Source organism: Artemia franciscana, chromosome 10, assembly GCF_032884065.1.
Source record: "Artemia franciscana chromosome 10, ASM3288406v1, whole genome shotgun sequence".
NCBI classification, from domain to species: domain Eukaryota; kingdom Metazoa; phylum Arthropoda; class Branchiopoda; order Anostraca; family Artemiidae; genus Artemia; species Artemia franciscana.
In genome coordinates, this window is record NC_088872.1 from 8745496 (window position 1) to 8764479 (window position 18984).

Sequence of the window (18984 nt, forward strand, 5' to 3'; positions counted from 1 at the left end):
CACATCTGTGTGAGCCCACGATACAAGTTTTTCGTTGTCTCAGTTACATGCAGTTGTTTGTGAAATTGTTAACTTACAAACTTTTGGATTTTGGAAAAAATATAATTTATCCGCATTCAGAGATTTTTTTTTATGTATTTATATTCTGTGGGTACAAATTCTGGCATATTTTTGCCCAAAAATTTGTATGTTCAAAACAAATCCTGAATTAAAAAAGATGGCGCAAGCCCAACAACATATTTAAAATTCCGATGCTGTGAATAAACATCTGTTGCTTTTGCTTTTGGTACTCATTGTCTTTTTATATTTTCTGGGTTCAACTTCCAACTGGAATTTTTTACCCGTGTTTTATCAGTGCTGTTTTCACTCTAAGTTACTATAGTAACTTTGTTCTAAAAGATGGTTTTCAGGCAATCTGTTCAAGTGATTGTTTATCACCACTTTCATTTAAGTTCTAAACGCTCAGGTAGGCTAGAATTGTGTGATGTTTTTGTTGTTGGATGGATAGCATATAAAGAAACATGGTAAACTTCTAGTTTAGCTACTTTTTGCTATCTTAAAAAGGGGTTGGGCTAGGAAAATAAAACTTTCAGGCATAAATAAATAAAACTTTCAGGGCCAAAAACATATTGTAGGAAGGTATTATGAAACTTCTATGTTAATCCTCTTCTGATTTTTTAGTCTAAGAAATTTGTCTACTTGACCCAGGCTATTGAAATTTTGACAAAACAACATTTTACCATAATTTTCAGTTAGGCTTTCAGTTTCTCTTCTCTGGTTTAGTTTTGAAAATACAATTCCTGTTATTTAAGCAGAATTTTAAGCTATATCATTGTTTTTTTTTTCTAAATTCAGGAAGTATATTTGCAGATCTACAGTGTATTTGCATTAAGCAAAGTTATGAAGATGAAAGCAGTTTTATTATGGTTCATTTAAGAAGAAGATCTACTTTGCAATGATTCACTTATGTAAAACACAGATTTTTTAAAGGCCATCAAAAGTCACTGCTCCCTAGAGAGACAAGGACTAGAAGTAGGCAATTCAAAATACTTTCAAAGGACATAATTTAATCTATAGACCTATCCCTGAAAGTTTCATTTTCCTAACCTAACCCCTTTCCAAGATAGCAAAAAGTAGCTAAGCTAGAATTTTACCTGAAACACATGTGCTTTACCCATTTTGCAGTTTTTGGTAATTATATTCTGTAACAAAAAAAGTCATAGGGTTAAATGAAATATAGGCAAGCTTAGACTATCATTTGATTACTCATTTGGTCAGAATGAAATTATAAAATTTACTGTTGTAATTATATCCCAGCACCCTCCTTTTATTGCTTTATGCAGCCCTTGGCTGTATGTTGATTTGTATAACCCTTAGTGGCATAAGACTCCTTATTTTGTACACTTTATAAATGATATATTAGTAATTTTGACAATACACCCTATTCCCTGTTATGGTCCCAGATATAGTCCAAGCTTATATAAAAAACTTAAAGAAATACTAAAACAATCAGTGGCATAGCAAGGTCTTGTGACACCCAGGACAGAATTTCAACTTTTCAACCCCCAGCAAACATTTAAATATTGTTGAGTCATTCTTTGTACAATGTGAAAAACTACTCCATGAGGATATAGGCTATAGAACTTAAGTGAATAGTTCTGGGTAAACTATATGGGTTTTGAACACTTCAAAGTGTGCTGTCATGCACTATCTCCATAGAAAGTTGGTTGGAAATTTGCATTCTCACTATTGATTAGAATCACCAAGGTACCAGAGGTGAGGACTACCCACAATTGTGGCACAGTATTTGATCTGTTATTAAAGTTTGATGAGCATATGAGGATTATCTTGGGTAGAGTGTTGTTTACATTTTCTAGAATTAAAAGAGTATTTTTGAACTTTAATGTGAAATATTTTTTAAGTTTCTAATATTTATAAATTTTATAAATATTGAATGTTGCTCTCCAGTATACTACCCTGTAAATAAAGATGATAGGAAGAAAATTGAATCAGTACAAAGATCTGCTACATAACTAATTCCCTACCTGCAGCATTTGCTGTATGCAAAACATTTAGAGGCCAGGTCTTCACTTCTGTTGGGAGCACTCTGATCTTCTCTGTGTCCACAGTAAATAGTATTATTTACTATTTACTATTTTAAATAGTATTATTTACTATTTACTATTGTAAATAGCTCTATACAGTAGGATCAAGAAAATTTCTTTTGAAGAAGCCATTATACATCAACCAGGCAAAATCATTGAAATTTTACCCCCCCCCCCCCCACACACACACACCAAAATCCAAAATAGGCGAGATGTCTTTTGTAAATAGAACAATGAAACTTTGAAGCTCATTACCTGATAGTTGTGTCACTGCTATATACTTTTCCTAGTTTTAAGACTAAGTTTGTAAATACCTCTTTTTACAGTGATGTATATTGTCAGCCATTAGTTTACTATTGATTTTTGTCAAATGTTCTAGTAGTTACCAGTTTTTGATTTTCATTTGTATTTTGTGCTTACAAGCTATTGGGTGAATTGTCATATTAGTTTGTGGTGGAAACATACAATTAAAAAAAGCCATTTGAAGCATTCAAATTAAGGAGTGAAAGGGAAAGTAAATTATTTGCTGTATAAGATTGGTATATAAACATTTTAATGTAAATAACTTCCAGAAATTTAAGCAAAATACAACATTTTTATACATATTAACATTATTATCACAATATTGAACAACACCGTTTTAATTTGTGGCTTACATTAAGTGAGGCTAAAATGGACAGGTGGTTTCATTTTAATCATTTTTAAGAGGAAATACAAGAATAGCTCTAGCTTTCATTTTACTATAGGCCTATCAATATTTTTCTATACTTTGACTTCAAACACCCAGGTGATTGAATGATATATATATATATATATATATATATATATATATATATATATATATATATGTATATATATATTCATCTTCAGGAATGTTTGCTACCTGTAAAAACTCCCTCAGATGTGGGATTTCATTTAACATGTCTTTTGAAGATATTTCTTCATAATTGTCAATTAAACAGGCTACTAATTTTAGCACTTCAGTTTCTGAACTCTTTAGCAAGTTCCTGGTCTCCAGGATAGCAAACCAAAGTGATATTCCTTCCATGCCTTGTCAAAGCATACTGATTTCTTTTTGAAATGTTTCAATGCACTCTAGCATCAATATTTTTAGTTCTTCTTTCAAAGTTACAGACTAGTCAGCAACTTTTTCTCTAGGCATTAGTTTCTTTCTTCTAAATATTCTTTGTTTGGCTAGGGAAATGTCCATCTCATCACAAATAGCTTTTGCAAATTCTATTGCCGTTTTCAATACGACCTTATCTATTATCATTCATAAAGGCATTTAAACTCCTCATTCTGATGAGGCACATTTCAGAACCTGTTTCAACAATTTGAAAGTATTTTTGGGTGGGGTTGACTTCTTCAAGGATACTGTTCCATAAACACAAAAAGAGCAAAAATGAGATTTCCCACACGAAAGTCAACAGAGTTTGGGCTGGTCCTCTAGTTTCAAGAGTTTCTGAAGAGTCACCCAGTTTCTCAATGGTATAAACAATCTTGTTAAAGCATTTAAACACTGGCTTTACAGAATTGTAGTGAGCACTCCACCTGGTTTCTGCTTTTCTTTTGACCATAACTCCAACATTTGCCAAGAGGACATTCCATCTGTGTTTTTGAGCTTGAGAAAAAAACATAGAAAAAACGTTACACAGGAAGGAACTATAGCAAAAGAGCACACTCCACAAAGAACTGTAGCAAAAGAGTACACTCCACAAAGATTTAATGAATGGTTGGCACAAGGTCAAACAATGCTTTTAAGATTAAGCTCACAAATCCTAGCTTGTACTCCAGCTATTGTTGTTGCCCTGCCCTCAGCACATTGCTATGCTCAGACCATCTTTATTAATGGCATTAAAAATATCCTATGTAATGTCCATGGCTCTTTTTCCTGTAATCTTATAACAGCCTAAAATGACTCCTTTATGTAAGAGATTTTTGGGGAGCTGATCTTTTTTTTTGATAAGACAGATTTTTGGGGAAATTCACAAAATTTTTGGGATATTTAAAGCACTGATGTTTTCAGACAGAAACTGCCAACGAATTTTGCTGGGCCATGCAAACTACCAAGTAGCATTGCTACTATGCTACCCCATGTTTTGGACAGTGGAGCACAAATTGTGTTTCGACAGCTTTTCTTTGAGAAGAAATTATTTTTATGTATAAAAAGAGTATTTTAAGACAAAATCTGCCAACAAACTTGAAAACTGCCAAGTAGCATTGCTACTTTGCTACCCCACTTTTTGCACAGTGGGTCCTAATCAATCATAAGTCCTTTTAGATCAATTTTTGTCACCTCTCCAAGACTGGCAATCAGGGTGGTCTGACCCCGCCCCCTCCCCCCCACATCCCCTTTCTACACTACTGAAAACAGTAAAATTCTTACTGTATAATATGCAACATAGGTAGTTGTCAGAACATACTCAATAAGTGAAATTAGGTTCTTTTGTGAAACAAACTGCAATGCAGGTACATTTTATGAGAGAATTCAGTTTCATAGCCACAAAGATAAAACTCAATTTAGTTTGCTATGCATAGTGATAGAAGATAGTGTCTGAACATGGATTTTGAAATGAAGATTTGGGATTTGCCAAAGACTGAAAAAGAAACAATTATATTTTTCCAGGATAAGGGGTTGTTGCCAACAACAAAACAGTGCATTGATCAACACAACATGACTTTATATTCTTACAAGAAGGAACATTTTTGGAAATGTAACAATGGTTCATGTTTGAAAAAAGTCAATTTGCATGTAAATACATGGTTTGTGGGGTGCATTATATCAAATACCTAATTTAACCTAACCTAATCACCTCTATATATACAATACTTTATTAAAATGTACCTGCATGAAAGAACTGTTTCATGAAGTTTGTTTCATGAAAGAACTTAACTTCACTTATTGAGTATGTTCTGAATAATAGGCTACACAAGTGCCACTACATATTTCTATGAATTGGGTCATTGTGTTTTCTTCCGTTGTATCCATATTTTTAAAAATTAATTGTATTAAACATTTCTTATGCAATCTTATAGTAGAGCTGGGCCAAGATTGCAACAATCCCATTATAAAACAGAAAGCATGATATATATTATATTGTAAACAGTGGAGAAATGCTTTATTTAGAACTAGGGTAATACCCTTAGTTTTTGGACAGTGCTGAAACTTGAATAAAAACTTTGATTAAAATGTATCTTCCATAAATATTGAAAATAGGTTACTAATCTTAGGTATAATGCAAATAGTGAAAGATATTCTGGATTGGCTGACGGGTAGGACTTTACTTATCAAGATTGGCTAACTACAATCTAGGAAAACTCTTTTTTTCATATTTAAACTTAAACAAAATATACCCTGTTGTCCAAGCTTATTTAAATCTAATTATTCTGTTTTGTAACATTAGCATTTGGTTATATATGTAACCTTGATATACTGTGTATATGAATTTGTTACTTAGTTCTAATTTCAAGATCATATGTCCGAGATTGGGCAGCAACTGCCATAGGCGTAATCTTATATAGTGCAAGCCCGAGATTACAATCCACTCTTGACTATCAGTACACCTAAAATGGTTAGTGTTGTGTATGGTTAAAATATTCAAGCTAATCACATACTTACTGAGAAAACTTAGAATAATCTAATACTGAAACAATCTGCTTTCTAGGTGATATAATAGAGATTTTACTGTGATTTAACTGTTGAAATGGTGATTAGCTGACCAAGTACTGGATATCTTACACTATATCTGGGGCCATCAAGAGGTTGGGCGTGTTGTTAAAAATTCAAAAATGATATTTGACAACTGTAGCCTATAAAATAAAAAATCTAATGATGCAGCCTTTTTTTATGAAGATTTTTCCTTCTTTAGAGCCATTAATCTAGGATGTTACCCTGACCTTTGATCATCTTGAATAATCTTTTTACTATAGAAATAAAATCTTCAGGAATAATGTACAGCTCAATTGAGGCACAAAAAAGTATTTTGAGGATTATAAAACTGTTCTGGTGTCAAAAAAGGTCTATGGTTTAAAATTTCAATGAAAACGTTAGTTAGGCTTTCAAAACCAAATATTAGGGTAAAACATTTTTGTTCAATTTAAATAAGAAACCTATGAACCTGTCCGTCATCCAATCTGCTATAAAAATATCCTATAAAAATAATAGTCTTCAGATAGTATCGCAAAAACACCTTCCTAAGGTATCTTGCAGGCCCTTGACTCATTCCTTGAACTTTCTTTTACCTGAATCAACTGCTTTCCAAGGTAGTAATTGCCCATCATCTAGAACTTTCTGGAAGTTCCTTGCTTTAATTTTTGTTTTTCTTTGAGAACAAACCCTTCTTTGTTTATGACTCCAAGAAAGAATTGCGATTCAGAGCTTGTGAGTTCTAAGTAAGACTTTAGACTTGATTTCATACCAAACCCTTCTATCCCAAAAGCTAGGTTACCAGAAATTGCCTGGAACTTTTGAGTTGCAATTTTCTTTTTAGGGAATATAGATAGCCTAGCAATTATTTTGAAAAAAAAACAAAACATGGAATGCTGAAAGATTGAAGTTTTGCCGAAGTAGTCACATTTTTGCAAACAAGTTCAAGAGACTATTGCACAAGCACTGAAGCATATATGTCCAATCAGAATTCGTTCAGATGGCTATTATCAAACAGTTTGTGGTAATGATCTGTAGTAAGGAGCAACCCGGCTCAATTGTAACTAAAACTCTAAAAAACGGAATTTTGATGCCAATAGCTACATCAAAAGAATCGCATTTTAATGTTGCTTTCAAAAAAAAACTTTTATCAAGTTTAATCTTACCCATCAAAAGTTACGAGCCTGAGAAAATTTGCCTTATTTTAGAAAATAGGGAGAAATATCCCCTAAATGTCATAGAATCCTAACAAAAATCACACCATCAGATTCAGCGTATCAAAAAACCCTACTGTAGAAGTTTCAAGGACCTATCTACAGAAATGTGGAATTTTGTATTTTTTGCCAGAAGGCAGATCATGGATGCTTGTTTATTTGTTTTTTTGTTTTTTTCCCCATGGGTGATCGTATTGGCCCAGTGGTCCTAGAATGTTTCGAAAGGGCTCTTTCTAACGGAAATGAAATGTTCTAGTGCCCTTTTTAAGTGACCAAAAAATTGGAGGGCACCTAGGCCCCCTCCCACGCTAATTATTTTCCTAAAGTCACCGGATCAAAATTCTGAGATAGCCATTTTATTCAGCATAGTCTAAAAACCTTATAACTATTTATTTGGGGACGACTTGCTCCCCCACAGTCCCCTTGGGAGGGGCTACAAGTTACAAACTTTGACCAGTGCTTACATATAGTAATGGTTATTGGAAAGTGTACAGCCGTTTTCAGGGGGATTTTTTGGTTGGGGGAGGGGTTGAGAAGAGGGGGATATGCGAGGGGAAACTTTTCATGGAGGGATTTGTAATGAGGCAAAAAAATTTCCATGAAGGGAGCACAGGATTTTCTAGCATTACTAAAAAAAAACAATGAAAAATTAAGTATAAAAAAGTTTTTTCAACTGAAAGTAAGGAGCAGCATCAAAACTTAAAACAAACAGAAATTATTACGCATATGAGGGGTTCACCTCCTCCTAATACCTCGCTCTTTACGCTAAAGTATTTTTAGTAATTTCAAATATTTATTCTATGGCCTTTGTGATTCATGGGTCATTCATAAGGAATTGCGACAAAATTTAAGCTCTAGTGCAAAGAGCGAGGTACTGACGAGGGGTTGAACCCCCTCATATACGTAATAAAAACATGCGAATACAAAAGTCCGTTACGTAAGCTAATTCGTAAGTTACGTATATCTTTTACTAGTAAAAATGTTCGTAAAAAATTAAAGGTTGTAGTTGCCTTTTTAAGTAATCAAAAAATTGGAGGGCAACTAGGCCTCCTCCCTCGTTCCTTTTTTTTCTCAAACTCATTCGATCGAAACTATGAGGAAGCCATTTAGCCAAAAAAAAAAACAACCCAAATTTCGTTTAATTATTCATCTGTGGAGAGCCAAAATCAAGCATTAATTCAAAAACGTTCAGAAATTAAATAAAAAAAGTTTTTTAACTGAAAGTAAGGAGCAACATTAAAACTTAAAACAAACAGAAATTACTTCGTAAATGAAAGGGGCCGCTCTCTCCTTAACGCCCTGCTCTTTACGCTAAAGTTTTTTACTGTTTTAAAAAGTAGAGTTGAGGGAAAGAGTCAAACTTTAGCGCAAAGAGCGGGGCGTTAAGGAGGGAGCAGCCCCTTTTATATACGAGGTAATTTCTGTTCGTTTCAAGTTTTCATGTCGCTCCTTACTTTCAGTTAAAAAGACTTTTTTTTATTTAATCTCCAGAATAAAAGTTACTTGTGCTCCATAATGCAAATCCTCAAGTGGCAATCTCAAACTTGGATAAAGTGTTGTAGACAACTCTGGTTTTGTCGATTTTTTTTTCTTCATATGCGACCAATTTTGGTTTATTTGAAGGAAATTGTAACCATTGTGGTTTTCACGGAAGTGTGGTTTTTGTGCAGGATTGATGAATTTAGGACTAAAATTTGGAGAGTCCTGTATATTTCTTAAAGAGGCCATAAAAGATGGTTTTGCTTGTTCTTGAGTCAGACCCTACAGTATTTGATCTGAAGTGGAATTTTATAGCCTTTTTTGGGGAGGACTACGTGACGTGTTTCTGACAGTGATCTTGCTTTTGAGTGGATCTTGCTTTACTGCTGGCAAGGAGGAAGCTACTATTTTCAACTTGCTTAAACTAAAAGCGAGTTAAGACTTGTGGCCTTCCTTTTCCCTATCTCCAAAATATCTTCTTACAGGTATGTAAATTATTTGTAGCAAGACTAATTTGGACCACATAATAAATTTCTTAAATGCCAAATAATAAAATTAGTTTTTTGTGAATCTTATATATATATATATATATATATATATACACCTGACTAAACACCTGACTGATTCTTAATTGTGTTTGCTATTTCTTGAAGTGCTTTCAATATATTATGGTTTATGTCACCAATGTTTTTGCTTGTAGAAATGAATGACTATTTGGACTTCCTAGAGGTGTCAAAAGCTCAAAATGAAAGTTTAGATGTTGAACAAGAACAAAGGAAGGGATCAAAAAAGAAAAAGGATGATTATGCTACATCTCTCTCCCTCTTGAAAACAAGGCTCACATTGCTTCCGGAATTTGGTAAGTTAAGAAAAAAATAAAATAAATTAATTGCTCTCGAGCATCAACCGAAATTGTAGTTTTAGACAGAACACTATATCTACTAAGACAATTTCAAGCATAGTTTCTGTAAAGTTACCATTCCGTTACGATTTAGTATTACCATTCCGTCCTCTCTGTTGTAATAAAAAACTGTGATCCATTCGAATTTGGTCCTCAATTGGCTATGGATAGTGTCCCAGGACTTACGTGTCTTAACTGGAAGTTTTCATCTTCAAATTTTTACCGTAAATAGACGGTCCACCGGTTCCATCTCCGTGCGTGAAGGAGGAGCATCAACAGAAATTGTAGCAAATAAAGATTAAAAATAGTAGTAAAACCTGAAATGCTAATTTAAAAAAGGAGGATCAAATAATTGTAAGGGACTGATTCTCTCCCATTAAATATCTTGCAAATGCTGTTCTATAACTAGTTTTTTTTTCAGCAAAGGACTGATTGGGAGGGAGGGTAATCCCTCATATAAGTTAATCAAAACACATTTATGTCAAATTATCTCACACAGCGCTTGTTCTAAAGTATCAATGTTGCTTTTTGATGTTGGGATATATTATCTGATTTGACATTGGCATTATACGGTATTCTCGGTAAGGAGCCCCAGTACTGACGAAAGTCAAACATTGTTTTTGACAAAGATATTGTGTCTTAAGGAACAAGGCTGTATCCAGAGGGGAGGGGTTATGTGGTTTGAACCCCTTCCTCCGAAAATTTTTACCCGACTCGTAAAAACGCAACAAAAATGAATAGGCTATAAACAAAATTTTTGATGTGTTTTTGAAGTTTTTATACCCCCCCCCCCTCACCTCTCCAAAAAATCGTTTTTTAAAGCCCCATGAGATATATATATATATATATATATATATATATATATATATATATATATATATATATATATATATATATATATATATATATATATATATATATATATATAATAAAACGTATATGTACATGCCTGTTCTCTGTGCATTACTACACTGTTCATCCAGTCACCAAGAAACTTCAAAAGTTGTTGAGTACGCTCATGAAGGTTTTAGGTGTAAAAATCTCCCGTCCTCTCCCAAGCCCCCCCCCTCTGATAATTTTGGTGCTGGCTGAAGTTAGAGAACCCTCGACCTAAGTAATTGACAATTCTTCCCTGTCAAATTATCAAAATTTTCTGGATATTCAATCAATGAGTTCCTTAAATATGAGTTATTTCATCTAACACACTTCTAGAATCACAGACTATCGTTTTTTAGTAAATTCTCTGAATTTGGTGTTCAACAGTTATTTTCAAATTTAATAAAACTATCGTCATTGTACATGTGTGGAAGTTTTTCTGCAGGGGAGGGGTATTTATCGGAGGAATTCTGTGGAGAAAGGGAAGATTTTTCATATTAAAATGCAATTGGTTTACATATCTTTTTCTGACTCTTTGCATATGTATTAATTACAAATTAGTTAGGTAATTTATATGAATATAGTGCAAATGACAACTTTATTCAGTCTGGTATTTACTCTGTTGTGGAAAGCATGTTGATCGAAAAAAAAGAATCTATGTCCGGTTTATCTATTAAGTGCATAATCGTGTTTTTTTTTTATTTTATGGACTCAATTCCCCAATAAAGCGTATATGTTGGGGGCGGAACTTTCCGAGAGGCGAATGGCCTGTAAGGGAAATTTCATGGGAAATGTTTTAAAATACTTTTAAATTTAAGAGTGGGATCGTTATCATTACGCGGGAAAGTTTTTCCTGGGGAAGCAGGGGGAAGTGTCTGTGGTGGATTTTTTTTATGGAAGGGAGTTGTCCAAGAATTTCCTTTCTTTTGAGATTGCTGCAACGCGCGACGACTTGAAACGGCTTGAAACAAATACAAACTAAGTAATTAAGGTTATAGACACGCGCACCCAAAATGAAGTGACAGAATCGAAGATCCGAGACTAGAAGACGTTAAGGTTTTGACTTCTATATCAAGGATATGTTGAAGAATGAATGTAATGAAAAAAGGTCATCTTAGTTGGTATAGTACTAACAGAGAGGCACAGCGTTGCTTCGGCGAAGCACATATGATAAATTTAACCTGGTATTATGTTATTATCGACACAATTTGACTGTTATTCTTAACGTTTCTATTCTTTTGGTTTCAACCAGTAATTGTAAATTTCTGTAAGTTAGTACATAAAAAAAGCAGAAACATCACAAGTGGTTACACCCATTCCTTCTGCGTAAATATTGACTTTAATAGAGGGCACAACAAGAGGAACAAGAGGAAAAACGACGTTTTGCTTCTTTTTTTTAAACACTGATCAAAAACCTCTATAGAAAGTGCAGGCCACGGGGAAAATTTTGACCTAATATGGCATGTTAAGCCATTTTCCGATCCAAATCTTCTACACATATCTTCTAGCGCCCGTGGATGTTCCTCGTTCCCGTTTCCTAGTTCCTCGTGGATGGCAGGTATGAGAAAAGCTGCCAGTAGCAAAACTCGACAGAATTCCTAAAGCTGCCGACACTTTAGCGGCAAAAATTGTGTTTTGACAGCTTTTCTTGGAGCAAAAAGTATTTTTATATGTAAAACTGGCATTTTCAGACAAAATCTGCCAACAAATTTGAAAACTGCCAAGTAGCATTGCTACTATGCTACCCCACTTTTTGCACAGGGGGTAAATGCGAAAAGCGCCCTTTGACAGTAAGCAAACGGTCCAAAGTATGAATAACTGCAGGGGAGGAATAATTTTGCCACTTAGGGTGGGTCCTGAAACAAGCAAAACAGAACTGTGATCAATCAGTAAAGGTATAGTGAAACATTTAATTCTTCTTCTTCTTGTATTATCATTTTGGACACAAAATCTTGGTGAAGTTTTTGTCAGCTTAGGGGACCATTTATTGCTATGTTGGGGATGGGCCGAGGGGCTAGGTTCTTTTGTGTAGTCAGTAGCTTAAAAGTGCCTGAAACGATGCCAACTACATAAACCTACTGTTCTCAACTATCCTATCAATTGAATTTTGTCAAACAGTTCGTGGTAACGAACTGTATTAAGGAGTGACCCGGCCCAATAGTAAACGAAACTCCAAAAAACGGAATTTTGATACTAAAGATACATCAAAAGAATCGGTTTTTTATGCTGATTTAAAATATATAGGTTTCATCAAATTGATGTTGATAAATTGATTGATAAATTGATGTCGTGTGCATAACAGCCAAGGTTAAAATAATGTGTCTTTTTTGTTCATTTTTTTTTATTTTTAATTAAATTAAAAAAAAAATTAACTGAAAGTAAGGAGCGACATTAAAACTTAAAACGAACAGAAATTACTCCGTGTATGAAAGGGGCTGTTCCCTTCTCAACTCCCCGCTCTTTACGCAAAAGTTTTTTACTGTTTAATAAAATATAATTTAGAGAAAGAGTCAAACTTTAGCGTAAAGAGCGGGGCGTTAAGAAGGGAACAGCCCCTTTCATACACAGAGTAATTTCTGTTCGTTTTAAGTTTTAATGTCGCTCCTTACTTTCAGTTAATTTTTTTTTTAATTTAATTAAAAATAAAAAAAATGAACAAAAAAGACACATTATTTTAACCTTGGCTGTTATGCACACGACATCAATTTATTGAATTTTGACCATGTATCATAACATTGCTAACAGCACGAAGAGAGAATTCAACTTTCCCCCTCTCCCTTTGATATCGACGTGAAGTGTCCGCTTCTAGAGAAGCTAGAGGCATTTGAACGATTTGAACGAAAAATTGCATTTGAACGAGCAATCTTCTCCTCTCTTCTTATTGGAACTCATCCTCCCCCCCCCCTAAGGTTCAGACACCTTTGAGACACAAAGTTCAGTTACACCTTTGAGAATTCTGATCAAAACGTAGATGTGTTTATTTGGAGCTTCTCATTTAACATTTGATTCATCAAATAGTCTTTCTTACAGTAGGCTACTCTTCCAATTGATTAAAATATAAGTAATTCTTACTAATATGTTGAATACCAAAATAATAATTGAGACGTAAAAACAACTGTTTTCCAATAGTTCCTATTCTCTAAATGAAAATTTTTATACTTACTTCTGTCATTGTTATTTGTCATATCTGTTTGTTTAGATTCGTCGGACGTAACTGAAGAGTTAATTGTGTCGTGTTTGCATGCAAGACAGAGAAATGTGGACGCTGCTTTAGAACTTGTGTGTCAGGCCCACATATACAACCTAACCTGCCTTACAGCGCCTTTAAATGTAAGTATCTCTAATTTGTGTAATTTTGTCTATAAAAATTCGTACTTGTATGATATACCCACTACCACTCAAGAATTGAAGTTAGGTTTTCCTAATAAAATATACCTAAGTATGATAAAAATCTGATACTTTAGAGAGAAATTTGGGCTATATATTTGCACATTAGGGGAAGATGGGGGTAAAGTGCAGCGGGTCTGCATGCAAAAGTGTAATTCTAGTAAATTGTCAATGTCCATAAAAAAATCCTTATGAGTTATATTTTTCAATAACCTTTCATCTAACAAGACAAAAAGAATTAACTGCCTTCTCCTTGCCTAAAAAAAAAAAAAAAAAAAAAAAAAAAAAAAAAAAAAAAATCCATAGCTGCGCCAATGCTGGCTACTACCATATATGTAGTTTCTATTTTTGAATGTGTTACCTGAAAAAACGGCTTGGAAGAAGTGGAGGCTCGCCTACTTTCAAAAATCGCACACGTTCTGTGAAATGAAAGATGCGTAATGCAAGGGGGTGTGGCGGGTTTGAAATGTGGCACTCTGATATTTGCCGTAGATGAAGGAGATTGGGCAGCCACTCGATGAGTTGTGTTCGAATTCGGTTTTTTTGGAACTTCATTTCGGTACTTATGTATTATACCAAACAAAGTCGAGTAGTTACCTGAATGTAAGATCTGACAAAACCGGTTTTATAGCCACAAAGACAAATGAGGGGTGACAGAATGCATTGGACTTTAATTTGGGCTATATATTTGTACATTAGGGATGAGGGTAAGGTTAGGCTACTTTACCCCCACCTCACCCCCCCCCCCTAATGCGCAAATATAGCAAATTATATTACTATATAAACTAAAGTATTATATTATCATTTCTTGGTAAATTTCATCATGATTAACCTAGCTTCACTTCTTGAGTGTGTTTGGTATAATACGAAGTACCTATATTTCTTTTATTTTAACTATATATTTTACGAATAAACAGAAGAATAGTTCTTGACTTTCTTGTCACTTTCTATTTCTAACATAACAAGATCACCCGCGGATATCTTTGAATCAGTTATTCTTGTCCTTGGAACTAAAAAGGCCTCCCAACCCTGCTTTAAAGGCTTGCTTAAAAAAGCCATTTGAGACAGCATTGCGTAACAACACGATTGTTTTCAAATCGTTCTCTTCCATTTTTAGAATCTACCCAGGTTTAATGATGTATTACGAAATAGTTACGACATTATGCTAGTACCCAAGTCAATTGTATTTGATTCATTTTTGTTTCTTTTACTGAAAATTCTCTGTTGCAATGTTTTTCATAGCAAGTTTGGCTTTGAAGGTGAAATGCAATGTCTGTTTTTTTACGCAATGAGAAAATGCCATATATGCCCCTTTGTTGATTAGACCAAAAAAATAAATTTGGGTCATTCCATACCAAATGAGCCAATTTGTAAGATAGTCATTTCTAGATCACGTGAAGTTCGTATGGACACGTGTTCATGAGTTTAATCAAGTTTGAAGCTTTAAGTAGTAAGTTGGGCAGGGCTGGAGCCTCAGGACTATTTATGTTGAAATCATTTAAAATGCACAAGATTAAATTAAAATAAATATGTCATGACTAACATTTTTTTCGTTAACCAGTGCTTTTCCTTCCAATCACATTTTATTTAAAAAAAAGGAAATGAACAACAGAATTTTAAAAACGATTAGGTTTTTTCAATTGAGCATTAAAAATATTTTAAAATTCGAGGGGCTACTCACTCAAAAATCATTTACACCAGGTAGCACATTTCAAGCGTGGTACAAATTTTTATGTCTATTTCTGTCAATAAATCCTTCCAAATCCAAGGGTGTTAGCACATCTTGCTAAAATTTCAGCTATGCCAAGCGTGGCGGCACTGTGTGGTACACGTGATGTTCCGAGATATATACCTGCTGGTGGGAAGTAGACAACCCCACAAAAAATAACAATTAATTGCTCGCCATAAACTGCTATAGAGACCAATTTTTAGACGTTTCTCGTCTTTACAATTTACTAAAGATATTTATTATTCACCTCATATCTATAGGTTGTATCTAATGCTGTCAATCTTCTGATGTAACTGCCGAAAAGCATTTTCTAAGCTTATCCTCAATATCCTCAAAGCAGTGGGGGTCTTGGGCTCACTTGTACCCGGGACAAAATCTTGAAAAAGGTCCCTCAGTCTCCCAGAAATTTTTAGGTCAAATTTGATCAAAATTTTTACTTGTTAAAATTTTTTCTATTTATCTAAATCTGACGTTTCTTACATTAACCTATGCAAAATTATTAATTATCTCGACATCCGATTAAGTACGAACAGGCTTGGATACAAAACATCACACACACAAAAAAATATAAATTCGATCTAATTAGTTTTATTTTCAAGGAATAGTGATGAAGATGGGGAAAATGGAAATTTCGGATTCAATTTACCTATAATTACTGCTAACTGCGTCCTCTACTATATTAAAAAAATTTCAAAGATTACAAAAGCATTCTAACCTTTAGATTATTTATTTGAAATTTTGTGCTCCTAAAATTTCTGCACCCAGGGCAAGTGCCCGCTCTGCCCTCCCTAAATCCGACTCTCCCCCAAAGGGAGGATCCACTGGGCAAAGTTTGTTCAGTCGTGCTTTGATCCTACTGATCTACATTACTTTGTTGACCTTCCATTTGAGAACAGCTTAGCATATAGATTTTTGAATGTATCACATACGACCTTTCAAGAGTGACAGCTATGACGTTACAATTTCATAGTGCGGCAGACTATCTAATTATATGTCAATGTGTGGGATAAATATTTATCTTCAGCTCCGTCTTATGGCTCGTATGTCAGTATTTAATTGAGAGAGCAATTAAAGAAATCCATTTTAGCAAGTATAGATTTTGTTTTTTTTTGTTGAGGGGTGTAAATAAATAATTATGGTCTCTTGGGGTATGATTATAGTAGTGAAGTTGAAATTGTTTAGTTGTATGGTGTGGTCCCGATTAGGGTATGTGATTTGTATTCGTTGTTCTGTTGTTCATTTTGTCTTGTATTATTTTTATTTTTTTTGTATTTTTGCCACCCTCTCGGAAAAGTTTTTTACTTCTCGGGATGGCTATTAATACTGATGCAGTTGTTTGATATAATAAATATATATATATATATCTCTCTTTATGGAAACGCCTACTTTGACAGTTATTCAGAGCATAATAACTTAAAATATACCCTCCTTTTAGTTTAGTATCATCCAAAAAAGTGAATTTTCGTCAACTGGGAATCATGGTTTGTATTTTTGTATCATTCCAGTTCAGGGGGAGGAAATCACCTCCCCCTGCTGAGTATCATGAACCATGAAACGTTCAGTTGATTAATATGCTATCAGTTACAGGATCGTAACTATTCCTTTATTCACAGGGAATAGGCATTATTACCCCCTCCTTCCTTGGGTCCTCTCTCCATTTTTTTAATCTATCCTAACGCATATATTATTTATTCACAAGATTTACGAGTTTTTAAATGCCGCAGCCCGGGACGTGTGCAGTAATTTATCTTTTAGGGCCAGATTTCTGAGAGTGAGGGGCAGGGTTGTATCTAGGATTTTTTTTGGGGTGTTTACAAAAGTATTTTCTTTGAGACGTTTACAATAGGATTTTTTTGTGGTATTTACGAGGATTTTAATATAAAAGCGTAAAAAAATTGAGTCAGACAGACGTTTCGGGGGGGGGGGCTGTTAGCTTCACCAAGGGAATTCAAACCCCTTGGTGAAGGGTAGCCTGTTTGGATAAAAATTTAACCAAAACTGGGTTAAGTATCTTTAAAAAGTATTGTGGTAACAATGTTTAAATAAAAAATGTAAACATTTTGTACACAGTCACTGCCACACCCTAGATTCATTGATTTAAGTTTCATTAACCGATGGCTAAGGCTTCGTTTTTAGTGGGGTCATTTTTTGTTTTATTTTTTTCCACAAAGTCAACATTAACTGAACTTTTAAACATAAACATGATTTCAGTTGATAAACCGTATCGTACTGTATAAATCACAGGTGCAGGATCATTTCTACGGTGCGAATATAGTATTACACCTGGTTTTGCTTATAGGATTTTAGTAGTAAACTTGAATCATAAAATTCATAAATTTCTGGGCATATACAATTACGGCAGCCCATGCTAGTCTCATTGAATTAGGCATAATTATCTGGAGGTACAGGTTTGTCTTTCGAATGGGACCACCTCTTATTAAATTCAATAAATTAAATTTAATTCAGTGTATTAAATTTAATTTAATTCAATAGATTTAATTGAATTAATTCAATCAAATTCATTCATTATTATTTATTCATTTATTATTTCATTTATTATTCACTAATTAAATTCGTTTAATTAAATTTAATTCAATAGATTAAATTCATAAATTTCTGGGCATATACAATTACGGAAGCCCATGCTAACCTCATTGAATTAAGCATAATTATCTGGAGACACAGGCTTGTCTTTCGAATGGGGCCACCCCATTAAATTCATTTATTAAATTCATTTATTCATACATTCATTCATTCATAAATTCAATTTCATAATTCATAAATTATATTCATTCATTCATTTATTAAATTCATTTATTATTAAACTCAAAGAGGATTTGAGATACCAGGATACCAAGTATTTTTTAATGCATAGCACGACTCCAGATGACAAACAGTATTTTAGTCATAGCTGTTGCTATTGGAATTAGGTTTTCGTTACAATATGAACAAAGTTGATGGTAATCAACTTTTGGTTCTTGACATTTAAGTAATGAAGTTAAAAAAAAAAAAAAAAAAAAAACAAATAAATTATCCGCATCCTATGTAATTTGTATCCGCATCCTATGTAATCCTTTGAAATTTTCGTTGCAATTTGAACATATTTGCTGGCAGTCGATTTTTGGTTCTTGATATTTGAGTAATAAAGTAGAAAAAAAAAATGTCCGCAACCTATGTAATTTGTATCTAATCCTTTTTAATTTTCGTTACAACATGAACAAAGTTGATGGCAGTCGATTTTTGGATCTTGATATTTGAGTAATAAAGTTGAAAAAAAGAAAAAGTTGTCCGCTACCTATATAGTTTGTATCCTATGTATCCACAAACGTGAAAATGAATCCCTTGGAAGAAGATTAAAATCGTCGAAACTGAAAATAAACACGACCGAGTGATATTTTGTGGTTTCAGATGGGCACTTGATGTTGACAATTATTGCTTGTCAACTTTAGAAATCTGGGGAATGGGTTTGAAGTACGGCCTTAAGTTTTATGGCCTTAAGGGCTAGCGAACGTCCAAGCATTTTACTCCCTAGTCAATTCCTTTTCAGGGGCGGCAGCTTGGTCAAAGACAAAGGTATCAGTTTTCCTTGTCGCTTCAACTAGATAAATATGAGAAGGTTGAACTTTAAGGGTTTCTCCTTCAAAATC

At 33.8% G+C, this 18984-nt stretch overlaps 1 protein-coding gene across 3 annotated transcripts in view; it reads left to right on the plus strand.

The window, feature by feature from the left end:
- Window positions 1-223: 223 nt before the first annotated feature.
- Window positions 224-18984, plus strand: part of LOC136031743 (clavesin-2-like) — a 35046-nt gene continuing 16285 nt past the window's right edge. The window contains exons 1-3 of one of the 3 annotated variants that reach the window (XM_065711463.1): window positions 224-286; window positions 9145-9303; window positions 13421-13551. In XM_065711463.1, the coding sequence (XP_065567535.1) occupies window positions 9147-9303; window positions 13421-13551 (288 nt within the window). In that variant the 5' untranslated portion in view covers window positions 224-286; window positions 9145-9146. The other 2 variants (XM_065711464.1, XM_065711462.1) reach the window with 2 other exon arrangements.